At 41.6% G+C, this 18,363-nt stretch overlaps 1 protein-coding gene across 2 annotated transcripts in view; it reads right to left on the reverse strand.

The window, feature by feature from the left end:
- The window catches only part of DACH2 (dachshund family transcription factor 2), a 247,377-nt gene that overhangs the window by 69,975 nt on the left and 159,039 nt on the right, over positions 1–18,363 (reverse strand). For both annotated transcript variants that reach the window (XM_063422816.1, XM_063422814.1), the window contains exon 3: positions 17,606–17,737. In XM_063422816.1, coding sequence (XP_063278886.1) covers positions 17,606–17,737 — 132 coding nt within the window. The remainder of the gene's footprint in view (positions 1–17,605; positions 17,738–18,363) is intronic.

Consider the following 18,363-nt stretch of genomic DNA (forward strand, 5'->3'; position numbering starts at 1 on the left):
CTTTGGTACCTCTATGCTACAAATGTCCTCTATCCATGTTATTGGCCAAGCAATATCCCCAAACCATGATCCCTCCTAAAGCCAAGCCCCACACTCTGCAGCTGAACCTGCACTTTATAAATTATGGCAACTTTAAAAAATACTGGTCAAAAAACCTTTGAAACTTCTAAAATACTCATTCTACTCTACATTCTACAAAACATCTTGGAAGTGGTAGGAATTTTTAGTCATAATAGAAAGACAGCTACCCAGATGAAAGCCTTAGTTCTAAGCTACATTATTCAGGTGAGGCCAAGTAATCAAGCTTGAATATCCTGAAAGATATTTAAATCTCAAGTGAACATGGTCAGACTACAAACCTCCGAATTAGAGGGCACAAATCTGCAGTCTGATTTGCAGTTCTCATTTCAAATATACTCAGATACGTTCTCGGATATTCTCAGATACTCATGTAGAAATGCTCCCATATGGGGTTTAACATAAATGTAAAGTAACATACATTTGCCACAAGAAATGCCACTACATGCTTCACATAAAATTCTAACAGTTTTTCATAAATGTCAAATAATGCAAGATCCCTTTTAGAAAGAAATCCAATATTTGCAGAGGCAGTTTTAGCTTACAGACATATTTGTCCAAGTGCCCAGCACGTTAATTTTCTTATTTCATGTACAGGTGAGTCTATCTGAATTAGGTCTTCGATGAAAGACTTCATAAAACCACTTTTTTTCCTGCATCCATACAGTCTTCAGTTATTTTCAAAAAATATTTTTTTAATATTTCTCAAAAAATACTCCTTAGATAAAGACAAAAGCCCAGTTTCAATGCACAGAAGAAATTTTAGAATGTTACATTTCTTAACAGAATAACAATTTAGTATTATAATATTTAGTATAATATAAAGAGCACAGGGGCTTTTGTAAATTTTCAAAGCTAAAATCACTTAAAATTATCTCTTTTCAAACTCACAGACCTCCTAAAAAATACAGTGATTTTTTGCACATGAAAAACCTCACTCAGCCTCAACACCGTGCTCTTCCCCACTACCTGGAGGTCAACCAACATTTCAATTTTATTCAATCCAATGTACTTTTTCATTTTAGATTGGATTTCTACAAAAGCCAAAATTAATATAAAATATATATACCTAAGTTTATTTAAACTGACCTTGTTTTTTGCCTTAGAGATGGGAAGGGTGCGGGAAGGGTGCGGGAAGAGAAGAGTGCGGGAAGGGAAGGGTGCGGGAAGGGTGCGGGAAGGGTGCGGGAAGGGTGCGGGAAGGGAAGGGTGCGGGAAGGGAAGGGATGGGAAGGGTGCGGGAAGGGAAGGGATGGGAAGGGAAGGGTGCGGGAAGGGTGCGGGAAGGGTGCGGGAAGGGTGCGGGAAGGGAAGGGTGCGGGAAGGGTGCGGGAAGGGTGCGGGAAGGGTGCGGGAAGGGTGCGGGAAGGGTGCGGGAAGGGAAGGGTGCGGGAAGGGTGCGGGAAGGGAAGGGTGCGGGAAGGGAAGGGTGCGGGAAGGGAAGGGTGCGGGAAGGGAAGGGAAGGTGCGGGAAGGGAAGGTGCGGGAAGGGAAGGGAAGGGAAGGGAAAGTGCGGGAAGGGAAGGGAAGGGAAGGTGCGGGAAAGGAAGGTGCGGGAAGGTGCGGGAAGGGAAGGGAAGGGAAGGGAAGGTGCGGGAAGGGAAGAGAAGGGAAGGGAAGGGAAGGGAAGGGAAGGGAAGGGAAGGGAAGGGAAGGGAAGGGAAGGGAAGGGAAGGGAAGGGAAGGGAAGGGAAGGGAAGGGAAGGGAAGGGAAGGGAAGGGAAGGGAAGGGAAGGGAAGGGAAGGGAAGGGAAGGGAAGGGAAGGGAAGGGAAGGGAAGGGAAGGGAAGGGAAGGGAAGGGAAGGGAAGGGAAGGGAAGGGAAGGGAAGGGAAGGGAAGGGAAGGGAAGGGAAGGGAAGGGAAGGGAAGGGAAGGGAAGGGAAGGGAAGGGAAGGGAAGGGAAGGGAAGGGAAGGGAAGGGAAGGGAAGGGAAGGTGCGGGAAGGTGCGGGAAGGGAAGGTGCGGGAAGGTGCGGGAAGGTGCGGGAAGGGAAGGTGCGGGAAGGTGCGGGAAGGTGCGGGAAGGTGCGGGAAGGTGCGGGAAGGGAAGGGAAGGGAAGGGAAGGGAAGGGAAGGGAAGGGAAGGGAAGGGAAGGGAAGGGAAGGGAAGGGAAGGGAAGGGAAGGGAAGGGAAGGGAAGGGAAGGGAAGGGAAGGGAAGGGAAGGGAAGGGAAGGGAAGGGAAGGGAAGGGAAGGGAAGGGAAGGGAAGGGAAGGGAAGGGAAGGGAAGGGAAGGGAAGGGAAGGGAAGGGAAGGGAAGGGAAGGGAAGGGAAGGGAAGGGAAGGGAAGGGAAGGGAAGGGAAGGGAAGGTGCGGGAAGGGAAGGGAAGGTGCGGGAAGGTGCGGGAAGGTGCGGGAAGGTGCGGGAAGGGAAGGGAAGGGAAGGTGCGGGAAGGGAAGGTGCGGGAAGGGAAGGTGCGGGAAGGGAAGGTGCGGGAAGGGAAGGGAAGGGAAGGGAAGGGAAGGGAAGGGAAGGGAAGGGAAGGGAAGGGAAGGGAAGGGAAGGGAAGGGAAGGGAAGGGAAGGGAAGGGAAGGGAAGGGAAGGGAAGGGAAGGGAAGGGAAGGGAAGGGAAGGGAAGGGAAGGGAAGGGAAGGGAAGGGAAGGGAAGGGAAGGGAAGGGAAGGGAAGGGAAGGGAAGGGAAGGGAAGGGAAGGGAAGGGAAGGGAAGGGTGCGGGAAGGGTGCGGGAAGGGTGCGGGAAGGGAAGGGTGCGGGAAGGGAAGGGTGCGGGAAGGGTGCGGGAAGGGTGCGGGAAGGGTGCGGGAAGGGAAGGGTGCGGGAAGGGAAGGGTGCGGGAAGGGAAGGGTGCGGGAAGGGTGCGGGAAGGGTGCGGGAAGGGTGCGGGAAGGGTGCGGGAAGGGAAGGGTGCGGGAAGGGTTCGGGAAGGGTGCGGGAAGGGTGCGGGAAGGGTGCGGGAAGGGAAGGGTGCGGGAAGGGTGCGGGAAGGGTGCGGGAAGGGAAGGGTGCGGGAAGGGTGCGGGAAGGGAAGGGTGCGGGAAGGGAAGGGTGCGGGAAGGGAAGGGAAGGGTGCGGGAAGGGAAGGGAAGGGTGCGGGAAGGGTGCGGGAAGGGTGCGGGAAGGGTGCGGGAAGGGTGCGGGAAGGGTGCGGGAAGGGTGCGGGAAGGGTGCGGGAAGGGTGCGGGAAGGGTGCGGGAAGGGTGCGGGAAGGGAAGGGAAGGGAAGGGAAGGGAAGGGAAGGGAAGGGAAGGGAAGGGAAGGGAAGGGAAGGGAAGGGAAGGGAAGGGAAGGGAAGGGAAGGGAAGGGAAGGGAAGGGAAGGGAAGGGAAGGGAAGGGAAGGGAAGGGAAGGGAAGGGAAGGGAAGGGAAGGGAAGGGAAGGGAAGGGAAGGGAAGGGAAGGGAAGGGAAGGGAAGGGAAGGGAAGGGAAGGGAAGGGAAGGGAAGGGAAGGGAAGGGAAGGGAAGGGAAGGGAAGGGATGAAAATTTGACACTGGCATGAAGAGGACAAAAAGCTGACAACTAAATATTCTGGTTTCCTTGCTCATCTTGCTTTGTTTTCCCACTTTCACATTAAGATAATGCTCTAATTCCCTCTTCTTACCCATTTCACAGAGCCCTTCCTCACAGGTGGGTGCTCATTCTCTCTATATCCAAATGCTGCCCTCAAATCAGAAAAAGTGATACTCATGATGACTGGAAGGGGTTAGGGGAAACTGTCCCTAAGAAAATACCCTGTATGTTTGTAGAATCCCTTCTCACTGCTATTCAAATGCCTCTGTCGTTAACAATGGGGATAAATATGAGTTCTGCTCTGTCTCTTCTCAATTCTGAAAATCAGAATCTCCCAATTTGAGGCACCAAATCAGACAACACCAATTTGGACTCAATGACCTTGGAGGTCTTTTTCATCATCAATTTTTTTTTTCAATCTACAAGCATAAGAGAAAATACACACTACATAAGAGCCTTTTGACTGCTGGAGTTTCTTCTTGATTTCTTTGTCCCCTGCTTTTAAATGATTGCTCATTTTTCCATTTTGTAATGGTACCTGTACCAATATTAAATAATATTTATAAGCTAAACCAAGAACATTATTACAAAGGTAACTGTAATTTCTCAAACACAAAGCCAGAACAGAAAAAGAACTGAAGAAGTATTTCTGCAATTTGCAGATGATTAAATTTTGAAGGTGAGATGTTGTGTAACTGCACCAACCATTTATTAAGTTGACTTGAAGAGCTGTAATTTGTGGTGTTTGCCCAGAAGAGCCAGCACACAGCCGTAACTGATGATCAGGGATAATAGCCATGGATTTCAGCACATTTCCAGAGCTCCCTGCTATATGCTGAGAACAACAATATCGAAAGCTGGTGTCAAGGTTAATGAGCTAAAACTTGTTAAATTGATATTACCAAACTAATGACTTTTTTATAGGATACTGCATGGATTTTGACACACAGGCTAATGTGGAATATTGCTGGTCTTAATTGAATTAGAAGTTATTGCACGTATACAATTAAGATAACTAAAAATGGGGGAGCTGTGACCACACTGTTGTCACATACCTCATGTGCTTCAAATAATATAGAAATATAGAATCCCAGACTGGTTTGGGTTGAAATGAACCTTAAAACCCATCCAGGGCCACCTCCTGCCATGGACAGGGACATCTTTCACTATCCCAGGTTGCTGCCAGCCCTGTCCAACCTGGTCTTGGACACTTCCAGGGATGGGGAGTTCAAAACCTCTCTGGGCAACTTCAAACTTTTAAATATCAAACTATTTAAATAATATGAACATTATTTACTAATATTTTTACATCAACCCTACCAAGAGTTAAGGAACAGGAAAAATAAATGCCTGGGGTCTCCACTCAAAACAGATGAACAAACAACAGGAAAAAAATTAATTAAACATATTAAAAAGCAAGGAGCTTATGAAAAATAAATTGCATTTGTAGATGATTAAATTTTGAAGGTGAGATGTTGTCTGTTGCACCAATCATTTCTTTCAGTGTCAAAACTGTATCTAACAAATAAAATACCTCTTTTTAATCTAAACTGAAGATACATTGATATCCTGATTTGGATTTTCCAGTTACATAGTACAGGGGCAAGGTTTGGCCTGTAATTATCTGAGGCAGAAAGACGAGCTGTTAGTTCGCTGGAGAGAAAATCTGTATCAGCTGTAAGCAATAGTGCAATGCAAATATTTCTTCTAAAGGCAGAATCACTGACTTTAAATTCAAAGAGGCTAACTGGAGATTACCCTCCCAAATAAAGGTACCTTAAAGTTTCATGCAAATTCCCTTCTGTTTCAATAATTATTTTTGTATTAAACTTCAGTTTATCACTGACACAGAAATTCCATTTCACATATGGGATATACCCAGGTACACTTGGTGTTTAAAAAGTGAAATTAAAGCTCTTACTCATCCTATTCTGGTTTTTTCCTAAATGATTTAAGCTAGATCTAAGATTTTACAGAGAAAGGGAATAAAGTTGGACTCAGCTTCCAAAAAATATCTACTTTGTCAAAATCCAGAAAAACAGAAGAGGTGCTGCAAATGAGGGGGAATATTTCTCAAGGATAAAATGCCAAAATCCCCCTCACATCAAATTCTTACAGATAGTCAATCAACAAACAGATCCACAGGAACTTGCAAGACACTTCTTCCTACTGCCTTTCCAACCTCCATCTGAAATATGAGCAAATGAATCACAATATAATTGATATTATAAGCTTTAAAGGAAAAAGGGGAAAAAGCAGCCCCTGATGGCCCATGACATCATTAACTGAATATAAAGCTCTTACAGTTTCACTAGTCCCAAAGTTTCATTGTCTCCATCCCTAAAACAGCCTGAGCATCTTCTTAAAAAGAAGCATCTATTCTAATTTTTATTTTGTATAAATGTAAAACAGTAACAACTGCCCCCCCCTTTTTAACATTTTAAATATCAATGCCTGTCTGATCTTAAAGGGAAGCTCAACATTTATGTCTTGTCGTGGTGATAAAGTTCATGAATATATAATGAGAGTGGAACAACTCTGCTACTGATTAAATGTCAAAAAAGGTTTTATTGTCAAATATATTGTAAATACAGAAGATATACAACAAAGAGAATTAATTGCAGATGGCTATGTGCAGCTTAAAAAATGCACGGCATCGAGACAGGAAATGCTGATTTTCAGTTTCAACTATTAATTTTAATTTACCTTCAGAATGTACCTTCAAGTCAACATGTACAGAGAGAATGAACCATAAAATGGCTGAATTCAACTGCACTAAATGTTCCCCATTCCAGGGCAGATGCCAGTCTATATCCTAGGTACACACAGCAAAATTACCCAAAGCTCTGGATCTGTATTAGAAGTTGTCTAAACTTCTGTGGAGATTTAAAAGAGAGATACAACGTGAACATCTGGTGAGGACAGAGGAAAGGCTAGAATAGCCATCCTCAACTCAGAATGGGGTTTGCCTGCCTGCGTAAATTCAAAAAGTAATAATAATAAAAAAAATATTTAAAGTCTGTAGTTGACTGCAGAGGAACACAGGTCAGCAGAATCCTGCTGCCAGGACAAGCTAGGAGAATGAGTTGCACACGTTCATAGGAGATCAGTGTCTGCACAATGGGAGGAATTCTCTTGTCTCTGTCCCATTCCACACTCCTGCCTGGAGCACTGGCCTTGACGGAGGCACTGCCCTGGGTGGGGACCTGGAGGATCTGAATCACCTGGAGAGAGGCCAGGGGAGCACAGGGACGAGGAAATGCTCAGTGTGAGTCCTTCAGAAGAACAGGTTGCTTGATGGAGGGAAGGGACAACAGGCAGGAGCTTACTAATTGCCTTCATTAGATAAAGAACATGTTCCATCATAAAAAAGAATAAATTGTTCTCTGTATCCACAGTACACAGGACAAGATGCATCAATAAAAGACTTTTAACAAAGAAGACTTAGGGAAAACATTAGGAAAAAATGGCTATGATCAGAAAGCCTATGAAATTTCTAAAATTAGGCTGGGCAACTGTCAGTCAGACATGGGGCTGGCAGAGTTGGAGTGTGGTAAGGAAACAAGTCTGAAAGTGCTGCTTTTGATGATCCTGAACACCAGGACTGCAGCAGAGAGACCAGACCCAGAGGCAGAGACATCCTGCAGGGTGGAACTGTGCTGAACTCACCCTTCTACCTGAGCCAGGTGTCAGCAATCTGACCCAGCAGCCTGCAGGTACAGCCTGCAGTGCCCACCCACAACAGGAGCACTGTCCTGCACTGTGGAATCCTACTCTAACACACAACTGGCCAAGGAATACATATTAGTTAGGTACCAGGTAGCATAATATTGGTAGGCTTTCCAAAATAGGAAAGCACTTGAAACTTGCATTAAAAATCCACGCGTTTTTCCTTTAGATTTTGGACAAATTAGTAGATTCAATTATACACTGCCAACAACATTTTCTTCTCCATGACTAAATGGACCACATTTTAATACTCTTCAGTGATCATATTAATTTGAATTAACCTTCCAACAAATTAAGAATAAGGATTCCGTTTGAGACAAAGATGTCCCAGCCATGTAAATTAAAGCCTCTAGTGGATAAAGGTAAATTTACTCTTGGTCTGAGACAACATTGCTGGTATCTCCTAATTGTAACTATAATGATCTGATAAACTGCTGCTCTTGTATACAGTCAAGGGCTGGGGTTTTTTTAAAAGGAGCTAAAAACACAGACTACCCACCTGTATCTATTTTTAATTTGGTAATGACTGTACTTGCTAAAATTCTACCAAAATGTCACTCACAGCTTTGGATTCCAGCTTTTTTTAAACAGAATATGGAGCAGAAAGCATAACCTATTATGCAAAACTCTCAGATGCTTACTTTAAAATTACAGAAATAAATGCATAATCCTGATTTTCTCATGGATCAAAACTTCATCAAAGGAAAATAAAACTTGATGCTAAGTGCTCAAGAGAGCCAAGGTACTCTATAAAAAGTAGTAGGGTTCTGGTCTATGTGTGTCCTGGTCACCCACACAGTCCCTGCTCCACAACTAAGGGATGCCTTGTACTCTGTGGGTGCAAGGAGAGGCAGAATTACTGGAGACCACAGTGACTTCTGTCTCATCACATTCACAGATCAGCCAGACATTTCAACAGCACCAACTGTTGCAAGGAAAACTGCTACCGAATCTCAGCTGCAGAAATGTCAGCTCAGGGCATGCTGCACAAATCTAGTGCTGAATCCTTAACTAAAACCACACGCTGAATCCTTAACTAAAACCACACGGTATTAAAGTTTTGGGGGGGGATTAATGCTACTCCTTTAAGTGAAAAAAAAATGTTCCAAATAATCACACCACAGACATTTCTTGCCTCAAACATAAATTAACTGTATGTTAGGGGAGTTTTTTTAAAAACCTGATTAAAATTGTAATTCATGAGACTCCTGCTGTTGGCAGCTGTATCACTATCAATGACATCCGTTGGGGGACTCTCAGCATGTGGCCCACATCAAAGGTAATATGCCAGTTTTCATCCTAACTTATATGTGCCTTAACAAGAATCTTCCAGACTTTACAATGTAATTAAAATATTGAAGTACTTTCTACTGTTAAAGTATCATTAATGTCAGACTGAAGTGGACTCACTACTGTTAACAAAGGCAACTACTACTACTACTACTTGCCTTTACTGGAATTTTTTACAGGATTACTCTCATCCTTATACCCTGCAATGGGAAATTGAACCAACAGAGTTTGAACATGTTACTTTGTGCAAAATGACCAGCAGGTAAGATTTTGTGGAAACGAGTACATACAAGGACCTGGGTGGGGGGACAAAAACCAAAACAAACAAGAAACAGAACAAACAAACAAACCCCCAAACAAACAAAAACCTCAAAAACCCAAACAAACAAAAACCCCAACCAACCAACTAACCAAAGAAATGTATCTGCCATATGCTATTTCACTAACCTTGCACTGTGGAAAGCCTGCAAATCCCTGAGCACTCCTGGCCCCCTACACTGTCAGAGCTCTGCTGGTCACCAATGGATGCTGTCTCTTCCTGGGTCTGCTTTTGTTTTTCCCAAGGATGTTTTAACATAAAATTCAAGATGCATTTCACAGGGTGAGACCTGGATCATGCTTTTGCCTTTCCTTGCCTTCCTGACCCCAGAAAGGCAGAGGTGCCTCCTCACCTTGTGACTGCAAGGACAATCCCTCTCCACACCGTGTCCTTCAACAGCCACAGGACTCTACTACAACATCTGAACTGCAATGGTTTTCCTTTTAAAGCGTGGGGCATCCAATCTGCCTTGGTCTTCATAAAATTTTATACAGAAAGTCCTAAATTTGGGACATTTCTGATCAGCATTACTCCCCACAGTGCTGGGGAGTCCCCATGCCTCGCAGATGAACACAAGACCTTGCCTTATGGGGACACTTTAGAGCCACCTGCTTTCCTTCAGCACATTGGCAGGGGCCACAGATTTCAGCTACTACCAACAAAAAGGAGAATTATAACCAAGGAAAAAATGTAGTCTTGGCTCTAGAGAGGCCAAAATGATTTATGACATCAAGACCTAGCAAAGAGAGTAATACTCTGAAGGGAATGTGTGAGCTCAGCCTCACTCAATTCTTCTGTGCCCACTCCTAATTACTTCATTTATGACTGGAAAAGTGTTTTAACAGACAAAATTAATTATTTGGAATAATCCTTCTGAAATATGATATGCATTTTAATTGTATGCACCCCATCATTAATTAAAGTTCTCTACCTTTTGGCATATTCATTCAAAGATTGTATCAGTGACAAAACAAAATCTGTAAGAAGATTGTTTAATAAAATTAAAAATACAGCTGAAGGGTTAATATACTCTTGTAATACACTTAAAATAATCCTAAAATGTTTTCATTTGAGTGTTTACTAGACATTATTTTTCCACCCTTTAAAATCAATCTCTTTGTTCCAGGAACACATTTCCTGTCAATAAAATGAAAAATGATATAGATTTAGGAGGATAGTGGTCTCAGCGTAGCATCTCTCATATTATTATTCCAGTATCATCTGTTACAAAGTAAGACCAATTCCCACATCTAATTACAAACAGGATTTCAGAGTCATTAAACAAAATACATTTCCATTAGTGCTGCTGTAAGAAGATAGGGGAAAAAATGAAGATTAGTTCATGCTGCACCTCTGTTTTTCAAGCTTTGAAGATTTAGACCTCTGCACTCTGAGACTATAAATTTGTAAAGGATCTGAAAGGTGACAGACATGTGAAAGCTCTCAATTCTCCTCCATTTAGCCATACCATTTGCATTTTGTCATTAGTTTATCTTTTGCTGCACTTAGTTCTGATAGCAGATATGGCAAGAATCTGGAGAGGTTGTTTATGATCATGCCGTGTGCACCCAAGGGTATTTGATTTGGCGCTAGGCAGGGCTTTTTAATAGATACGAATCTTGATTTTCTATATTAAATTTGTTCCAGCAGAAGTTAGAATCACTTTAAGGAATTCTGTCCTTATTAAAGAAAAAAAAAGTACTTTATTCTGAGAAAAAAAGGAACAATGGTTCTTTGACTTCAAATAAGGTAACAACCAAAATGTCCTGAGGAAACAGATTGTGTATGATGTTTAACTGCTGAAATATAAACTTAAAAGTATATATATTCTCCGTTTGTAAACATTTAGCAGTATCTAATATCGAATTGTCGTGAATCCATTTAGAATATACCTTTGGGAATCACCCACTCAAAATGCATTCACAGATCCCAGAGCTTCAAGAGTTAATATCAACTTTTCTAAGAAGAAGCCAATATAAGAAAAAAACTAAATTTGCTTGATCATCAAACCAGTTTACATTAGTTCAGGATGTTATATAAACACAGCTAATTTCATCATGTGTAAGATAAGCATCAAAAATCTGAAAGATAATTCCTCTCACAGAAGAAGATGTTTCAGTTACAGAGAAGAGGACAGGGCACTTCTTTCTCGAAACTCTCCGGGAGTTGTATTTCCTTTATTTGTTTTAAAACTAAAGTCAGAGTTGCTTCACATTTCTCAGAGTTGGGTGTCAGTCAATCCCAATATGAAAATATTAGCTGATGTGTCAACAATTGTGTGTGAATCACTATCTGCATTTACTATGAAGTATTTATGTTCAAATTTAAATGAATACTTTAAAAAACACAGATTATTCACATTTCTTCAACAAGTAACTGCTTAAGAATGTATCTAAAATGGGACCTTACCTAAGTTTGCAGATAAAAAATTCACTTTTGCACTCCACTGAAATTGAGGTTCACTAAAGCCTCCTAAAATTCTTGGTACTAAACCCTGCCCAGTGCTAGGGTAATACAGCACAAAATATGTACTGACAGTCTCTCTCCAAAAAAACCCACAATTTGCCAAAGAAATAGATATCAGCATCTTATTTCCAAGCTTCCTACACGAAGACCAGGTTCTTGGGATGACTGAGAGGGTCCTTGGAAGTACTGCATTAGGAAGAATAGGAGAAAATAGCACAGTGAAAATGAGGCACGGCTGACCCAAACAAAGAGCATTTAGCTTCCTGGTTATGCTTGAGGATTGGATCTTAAAACAGCACATCCACTTCCTCCTCCAGGATTATCAGTGCCTGGCCCCAGGGAGGCATCTCTTACCTCATCCACAGGGAATTCTCTGCTCGTGTCATTCCTCAACCATGGATGCCTCCTGACAAGCAGCAGTGGGGAAAGCTTTTTAAAGCCCCAATGCTATGAGAATGCTTGAGTTCCTTAACTCCACTCTCACTGGAAAAGCTTAAATAAACTTCACCATCACTTCCACGTGGGTTCAACGAAGTGCCATGAAACCTCAACTCCAAGGCTATGGATGGAAACACATCTTGAAACTCACCAAGTGTCATCATTCCCTGAATCTCCTTCGGGTGTCATCTCCCTGGGTGAACCCCACCCTGTGCAGATCCTATCCCCAGAACAGGGGCCAAACATCCCCTCAGTGCCTCCTCACCTTCCCACCTCCACCCTCACCATCACCAGCACAGGTATTGCCTACAAAAATAGCACAGAGGTCTCAATTTAACGATAAAATGTTTTAACGTGTTTGCTCAGGCTAGCATCAGGTCTAGCTTTTGGATGAGGCAGCACAAAACCCAAAACATGTTAAATTCTCTCTTGCTTCAAGGCTGCATATATCCCTCCTGGCCAAAGGACAATTTAAGAAAATTCCTAACTATTTCAGAAAATTCATAACTCTCTGCTCAAGGAACACAGAAATACTTGCCTTAACAACAGGAAAAATGATTTCATGAAACCTACATGGTACTCAAGGATTAAAAAAACCCGTTCTCTGGTCCTGTCATTTTTACATTCTTACAATAAAATAACAGCCTTGGCATCCCGCTTTTTAGAAGAAAAGACCTACCTCTTTTGACTTTTCAAACGCTTGAAAATTTTAAAAGAGAGAAACTAAAAAATGCTGACCGTGTAATAGCTGGGTATTCATGGTGGGTGGAGAACATGAAAGGTTACAATATGGATCTGTGCCTACGCGTTTCTTTTCAACTTGAGCAGCATCCTCCTGCTTCTGCTAACTCGGCAATCATACAGCTGACAGATTTCTGGGTTTTCTAAATAATGCATGGGATTTTCTTTTAACATGTCAGTGCAAAAGTATCAATTCTGCCCCTGTGTCGTTTGTGATGCTGATTTTCCTTGACAGCATTCCATTAAACCAATGTTTTTTCCCTCCTGATGGTTCCTTAAATATTCCTCCGAGTGATGTATTTGTGGTTTTTTAAACAGATTGTGAAGGATGTTTGCATTTGTGAGAAAACTGCATGGCAGGTACTGAAGGGAAAGAAGGATAAAAAGATAACACTTTTTTTTCTATAAGAGATCTTTTTCTCTGATCCTCATATGCCAAAAGCTCGGGTGTTTTTCCTTTCTTTTCTGCCTAACTTAGCTCCTTGTCTGGAAATTAAGCAACAAGACTCTACATACAGAATAACATTTTGACTTCCTAAGGAAATACCACTGAAACACTTAGTACTGTTTGATATCTCTCCTGGGAAAGCAAAACACATTTCTTAAATCATGCATGCTAACTCCAAAAGCCACCAGAAGGAAATACCTGCTTTATTCTTTGCTCTGGGGTTCTGCACACACAGCTCCTGTCACGACTGCCATGCACTTGATCCTTCCTTGCTCAGGCAGCTTGAAGGACGTCCAGGTGACATCACCCAGTCTCTATTTTACAATCTATCCTATCTCACACTTGTACAAAGTACCTGCTGCCATGCTATTAAAAATAAAAGCTCAGATTTCAAGTAAGTTCCAAATACCCCTAAGCAATGAGATGCTAATTTCCAGAACACATTTCACCTGATTTTAGCACTGCACAAAGATGAAGGAGCTCATCTTTGTCAACACTTCTGTGCAACCAGAGAGCTTTTGTTCTGTTCATCTTCTACAGAACCACAAATCTGGCTACGTGGCTGGTCTGTGACTAAGCAGGAGTCAGCTCCAGCTGCTCACTCCAGCCCTTCTCACTTCCCAAGTGGAGCAGGAAAAGCCACAATCACTTCTGGCAACCCTCAGGTGCCACCAGCAAAGTGTCCTCTCCAAGGACTCACCTGGAGGAGCCAAAGAAAGAAGACCAGACCACAAAAGTCTTATGGTCACTGGGAATTTGAGATTCCAGAGCAATGTGTTTCTCCTGTATCTAGACACTTTTGTCCCAAACCACCTGGTTCTCCAAACTCAACCTTCCTGCCCCAATCCTACCAGAAGATGGAGAGGGACACCAAGCCACAAGGAACAGCCAGCCCAGGTCAGCTGGACTGTGGGGCCAGAGAGCCTCCAGTGCCAGATTGAAGAGGGGATTTTGAACTGCCAGAGAAGTTTTGCTTCAACACTTCATATGATGAGTAGGCAGGTGCAAAAAAATCTCTTTCTCTTCTGCAGAGAGAGTCGAAGGAGGACATCAATGTTCAAATGTATAACAGCATTCTTCACAGCACTGTGAACCAAAGCATTACTTCAATTAAAAAATATCTGCAAATTGAACTTTTTGGGGATTTTCCCCCCTATATTTTCAGTATTAACTCTTGTAGCATTTTTTTTTAGTAAGTTATTTAGAATATTCCACAACAAAACCACACCACTACTGATATTATTGTAACATCATGAAAGGGAGGTAGGAAGGACCTGATGGCAGAAGCACACCAGTTGGATTAGAAGCGAGAAAAGAAGTGGCACATTTATTCCCCCCTTCCTTAGACACATTTTTAAGATTAAATTCCACACCTGCAATTTGCTAGAGAACAGTATAATATCTGAGGAATTAGTCACTGATCATGTTAAATTGTTAAGAGTTCAGATTTTAAACTGACAGGACAAATTCTGGCTTCAGACAGAGAATTCTTAAAAGTTTCCATCATCATAATGATGTGAAGAGGAAGAAACTGGAGAAGTGACAGGCAAGGCATCAATAAGAAGCAAACCCAAAATTATTTCATATTTCACCAGATACAGATGGGGATTGAGATGAATATGCCAAAACATCCTCAACACTTTTTTTTATTATACTAATGGCCTGTATATAATGACACACTCGCAAAAAAAAATCTGGCAATAAAGCTACAGGACTTAATACTGCTCAATTACATTTTTAATTTGAAATAAACAGCAAAAAGAGAGTGTTCCATTCATTTGTCAGACTGTGGGATGAGCAGGAAGGCACATATCCAAAAGCAAAATATTTTGTGGCATTGTAGGTAGTCAATGTGTAGCACTGAGGTAAAAAACCAACTTGATTGTTTTAAGTCAAATTGCAACCCTTTGAGTCTTTGTTACTGTAAAAAGAAAAAAAAAATCAAAGAAACCAAAAGGTCCTTGGCTCTGTACAACCATATTTCTGATTTGACAGCTACAATTATAATCATTCAGACATCTATTTCCCACAAACTCTCCACAGCCATAACCTTTAGTGATTAATTATAAAGTTCCAGGAGCAATAGTACACAGACTAATTTCCTAAAACAATAAAACACAGAATTTCTCATTTGAAGCTAAATGAAACACGAACAGGTTGTTATTCATGCTGAAATCTAGATGCAGAGTCATGTGCGGCCATTACAGAAGCTATTAAACACAACCTCAAATCAAAGAAACTGTAGGTCTCTCTCCTAAAATAAAATGTTTTTCCCACTTATGAGGCTTCTGACTCCTTTGCTCTGTTCCTTTCCACCTCTTCTTAGTAAAAAATAATTCAAAATTCAATTTTCTTCCTCATTTCACATCCCCATTTTATTTTAAATAGTCATTTTAAACTGTAAGTCTAGAGCAAAGCAAACAGTTGGTGAAGGTTTCATGCACACAGAATTGTCCTGGTGTTCCCTTCACAGCAGATCAAAGTTACAACCTGTGTATTAATGTCTAAACAAAATTCCCACTCTCTTCATGCCACACCAAGGAGTTTTCTGTAGTGAGTGTTTGATAATTCTTCAGTTGTTTTATTTGGTGACATGTACAACCAATGTTTACACTTCTTTCATGCAGATTTTCCATTTTGACACATCCTGCTCAATCTAAGTCTTTGTAATGTGACCCACCAATAAAGGAGGAATCCACATGTCACAACAATTATCCCTCATGTTGCACACAATGGAAAGAGGGAAAATTGTGATTTTTAATAGGATTAGTATTAGTTCTTTCTGATAAGCACTTACTGCTCTGTCTGCAAGCAACACTGGCATTGGAACCAGAAAATCTGTTCTTGGCAATTTTACTGCATCAGGCAATGAAAAGGGGAAAGAATTGAAAAAAGATCTGTATGGAAATGCCACCACACTCTGATTCTTGGGTCCCACTGCAACTAAAGTCAGTGGGAATTTTTCCAGATATTTAAATTGGTATTGAGTTGGTTGTAGAACTCACTGAATTGCTAAACCACAGAGAACTCCCCTGTAAAGCTCACAGTCTTGATGCACTGTCCAAAGGCTGGTGTGACAGTCCTCTAAAAAACTTCTTGTTCCATGAGGTACCTAAAATAATCACATTAATGTAGATTTTCCCCACATGTGGTACACGAATTTTGCCCTTCCAGGTAACACACAAAACCATGAACGTTCAAATTAAACTTTTGTACAGCAGCTTTTAAAACCCCCACACCAACCCCACATCTTTTCTGTATGAAGCTTCCTTACTCTTCTGTAGAATTCTATCTTCAGTCCTTTTTCTTAGCATTCAATGAACCTTCAGAATTCATTCTGAACTATATACAAACTGTTTTAGTTACAACCACTAAATAGGCTTTTCAGTGCTTTTTTTTCCTAAATTCAATGTGCACTAATTGATTAGAGTCTGAGAGGTGAATAAGAAATACATATCCTACAGAACGGAGGCTGGGGAAAGGTTTAATGCATGAGTTAGAAGCCAGATTTCTTCAAATACAGATGAGTACACAAAATTAGCAAAAGGCAATACCACTTTTGGAAAGACTGCTTTGTGCATAATTTGTCATGAATTCAAAGTTACTCCTTTAGAAAATGAGTCTAAGACCTCCCAGCTGCTGCTTTATCGGTCTAATAAATTACCATTTTGATGGTAGGATGCATATGCAGCACACACCAGCCAGGCTTTACCTTTGGAGCAGTGGGAATGCTGATGGGAAAGTGGGATGCCACGGGGATCACACTGTGCCTTGCCTCTTGAATTGGTAATGGAAACAAACAAAATATGTTCCCCAAGTGGCAAAAGTGTAGGATGCAGCAAAAAGTGAGGCCAAGGAAAACTGCCCTTATTGTAACAGATACCAGAGACAAAGTGGATCTGTCTTATTCCAGGTTCCCAACACTGTCCAAGTAAAAACCTCTTCTATTCACCTGGAAGGACAGAGGTTTCCTCTCCAAGGAATGCATTTTGACTTCACCTTTGAACCCTATTCCTGGGGAGCTGGGACTTGGGGAGCTTAGATCAAATTTATATCCATATTTATATTTCATATTTATATTCATATTTATTTAGCACACAAACGTGTTCCATGCCAGGGCCTCCTGTCCGAGGTGACTCCAGCTACAGCCAAGAATTATCACGACTCCCCTTCACAGCTGTGCTTTGCAATTATCCATTCAAGGAAAGAACAAAATGCAGAAAAGACATGAACTTGGTGATGGAGCATTCCCTGCCTTACCTTTCTCCAATAACCTGTGGAACTCAGGAGTTCCCACAATATGACCCTTTCGAAACTTTCCACCGTTTACTTGAAAACTCCAGACAGTGTTACTGCCACTGGAGAAATCTTCTGTTACTTCAGATGTATTCTGGGGCACTTTAAAAGGTGTGTATCCAACCCTAACAAAGATGATCCTTCACCAGTATTTTTCAAACAATTAGAGAAGGGAGCTGTTAGGAGGAAAACTGGAGGAATACAGAGGAAAGAGGGCACTAATTTTGATTTAGCACTGGTAGAGCAAAGCGTACAAAATACAAGAGCCCAAGAATTTGAGACCCAGGTGTTGAGAGCTCCAGGGCAGCTCAGGGGCACAGCATCCCTTACCTGCATTAGAATTGAGCTCTTCATTTTCTGACTCGGTTCCATTTTGACTCCCACCTCCATGAAGGCTGTTCATGGCCATAAGTTTCATTTTCTGCAGCTTCATAGCCTCTGCCATGGCAGCTGCTGTCAGACCTGGAAAAATATAAATAAATAATATGCAGTGTCATATTGTACAATGTGGCACTGCAAGTTTGATCAGAACATTCCTTTTCAGCTAGAAGAAGTCATATAAATTCTATTCCCATTCTTAGTCCAGTTAAGTAATGGTATCCCTGAACTCCATCTTCGTTTTGAAGTCAAGTTACTTCAATACACCATTCTAAGAATTAAAATCTTTCATGTTTTCTTTTTAACATGTATAGCACAAAGAAATATTTATTTAATGGTATCCCTTTTGATTATACTTTTAAATATAAATTCCCGTCACTTTGATCACCTTGTCCCTTTGATCACTTTCTGCTTGACTTATTTAGCTGCAACAAAATTTCCACAAGCAGAGTAAGATACAGTATTCCTTAATTTCAACAGTTCAAAGCCAATTAACACGTAATAGTACAGCATTCATTGTTCTGTTATGCATCCAAATATTGTTCTGCCCTTTTGGGAATCTGTTGGTTTGGATTAATATTATTGTAACTGGAAAATATTACATTGAAAATGTGTAGAAAAACACAATCTGGATAATTGAAGAATCAATCCCATTTTTAAGAGAACATTAAGACCAGCAGAAATCCACAGAATTAAGGCGAGTATTGGTA

Source organism: Prinia subflava, chromosome Z (assembly GCF_021018805.1).
Source record: "Prinia subflava isolate CZ2003 ecotype Zambia chromosome Z, Cam_Psub_1.2, whole genome shotgun sequence".
Lineage (NCBI taxonomy): Eukaryota > Metazoa > Chordata > Aves > Passeriformes > Cisticolidae > Prinia > Prinia subflava.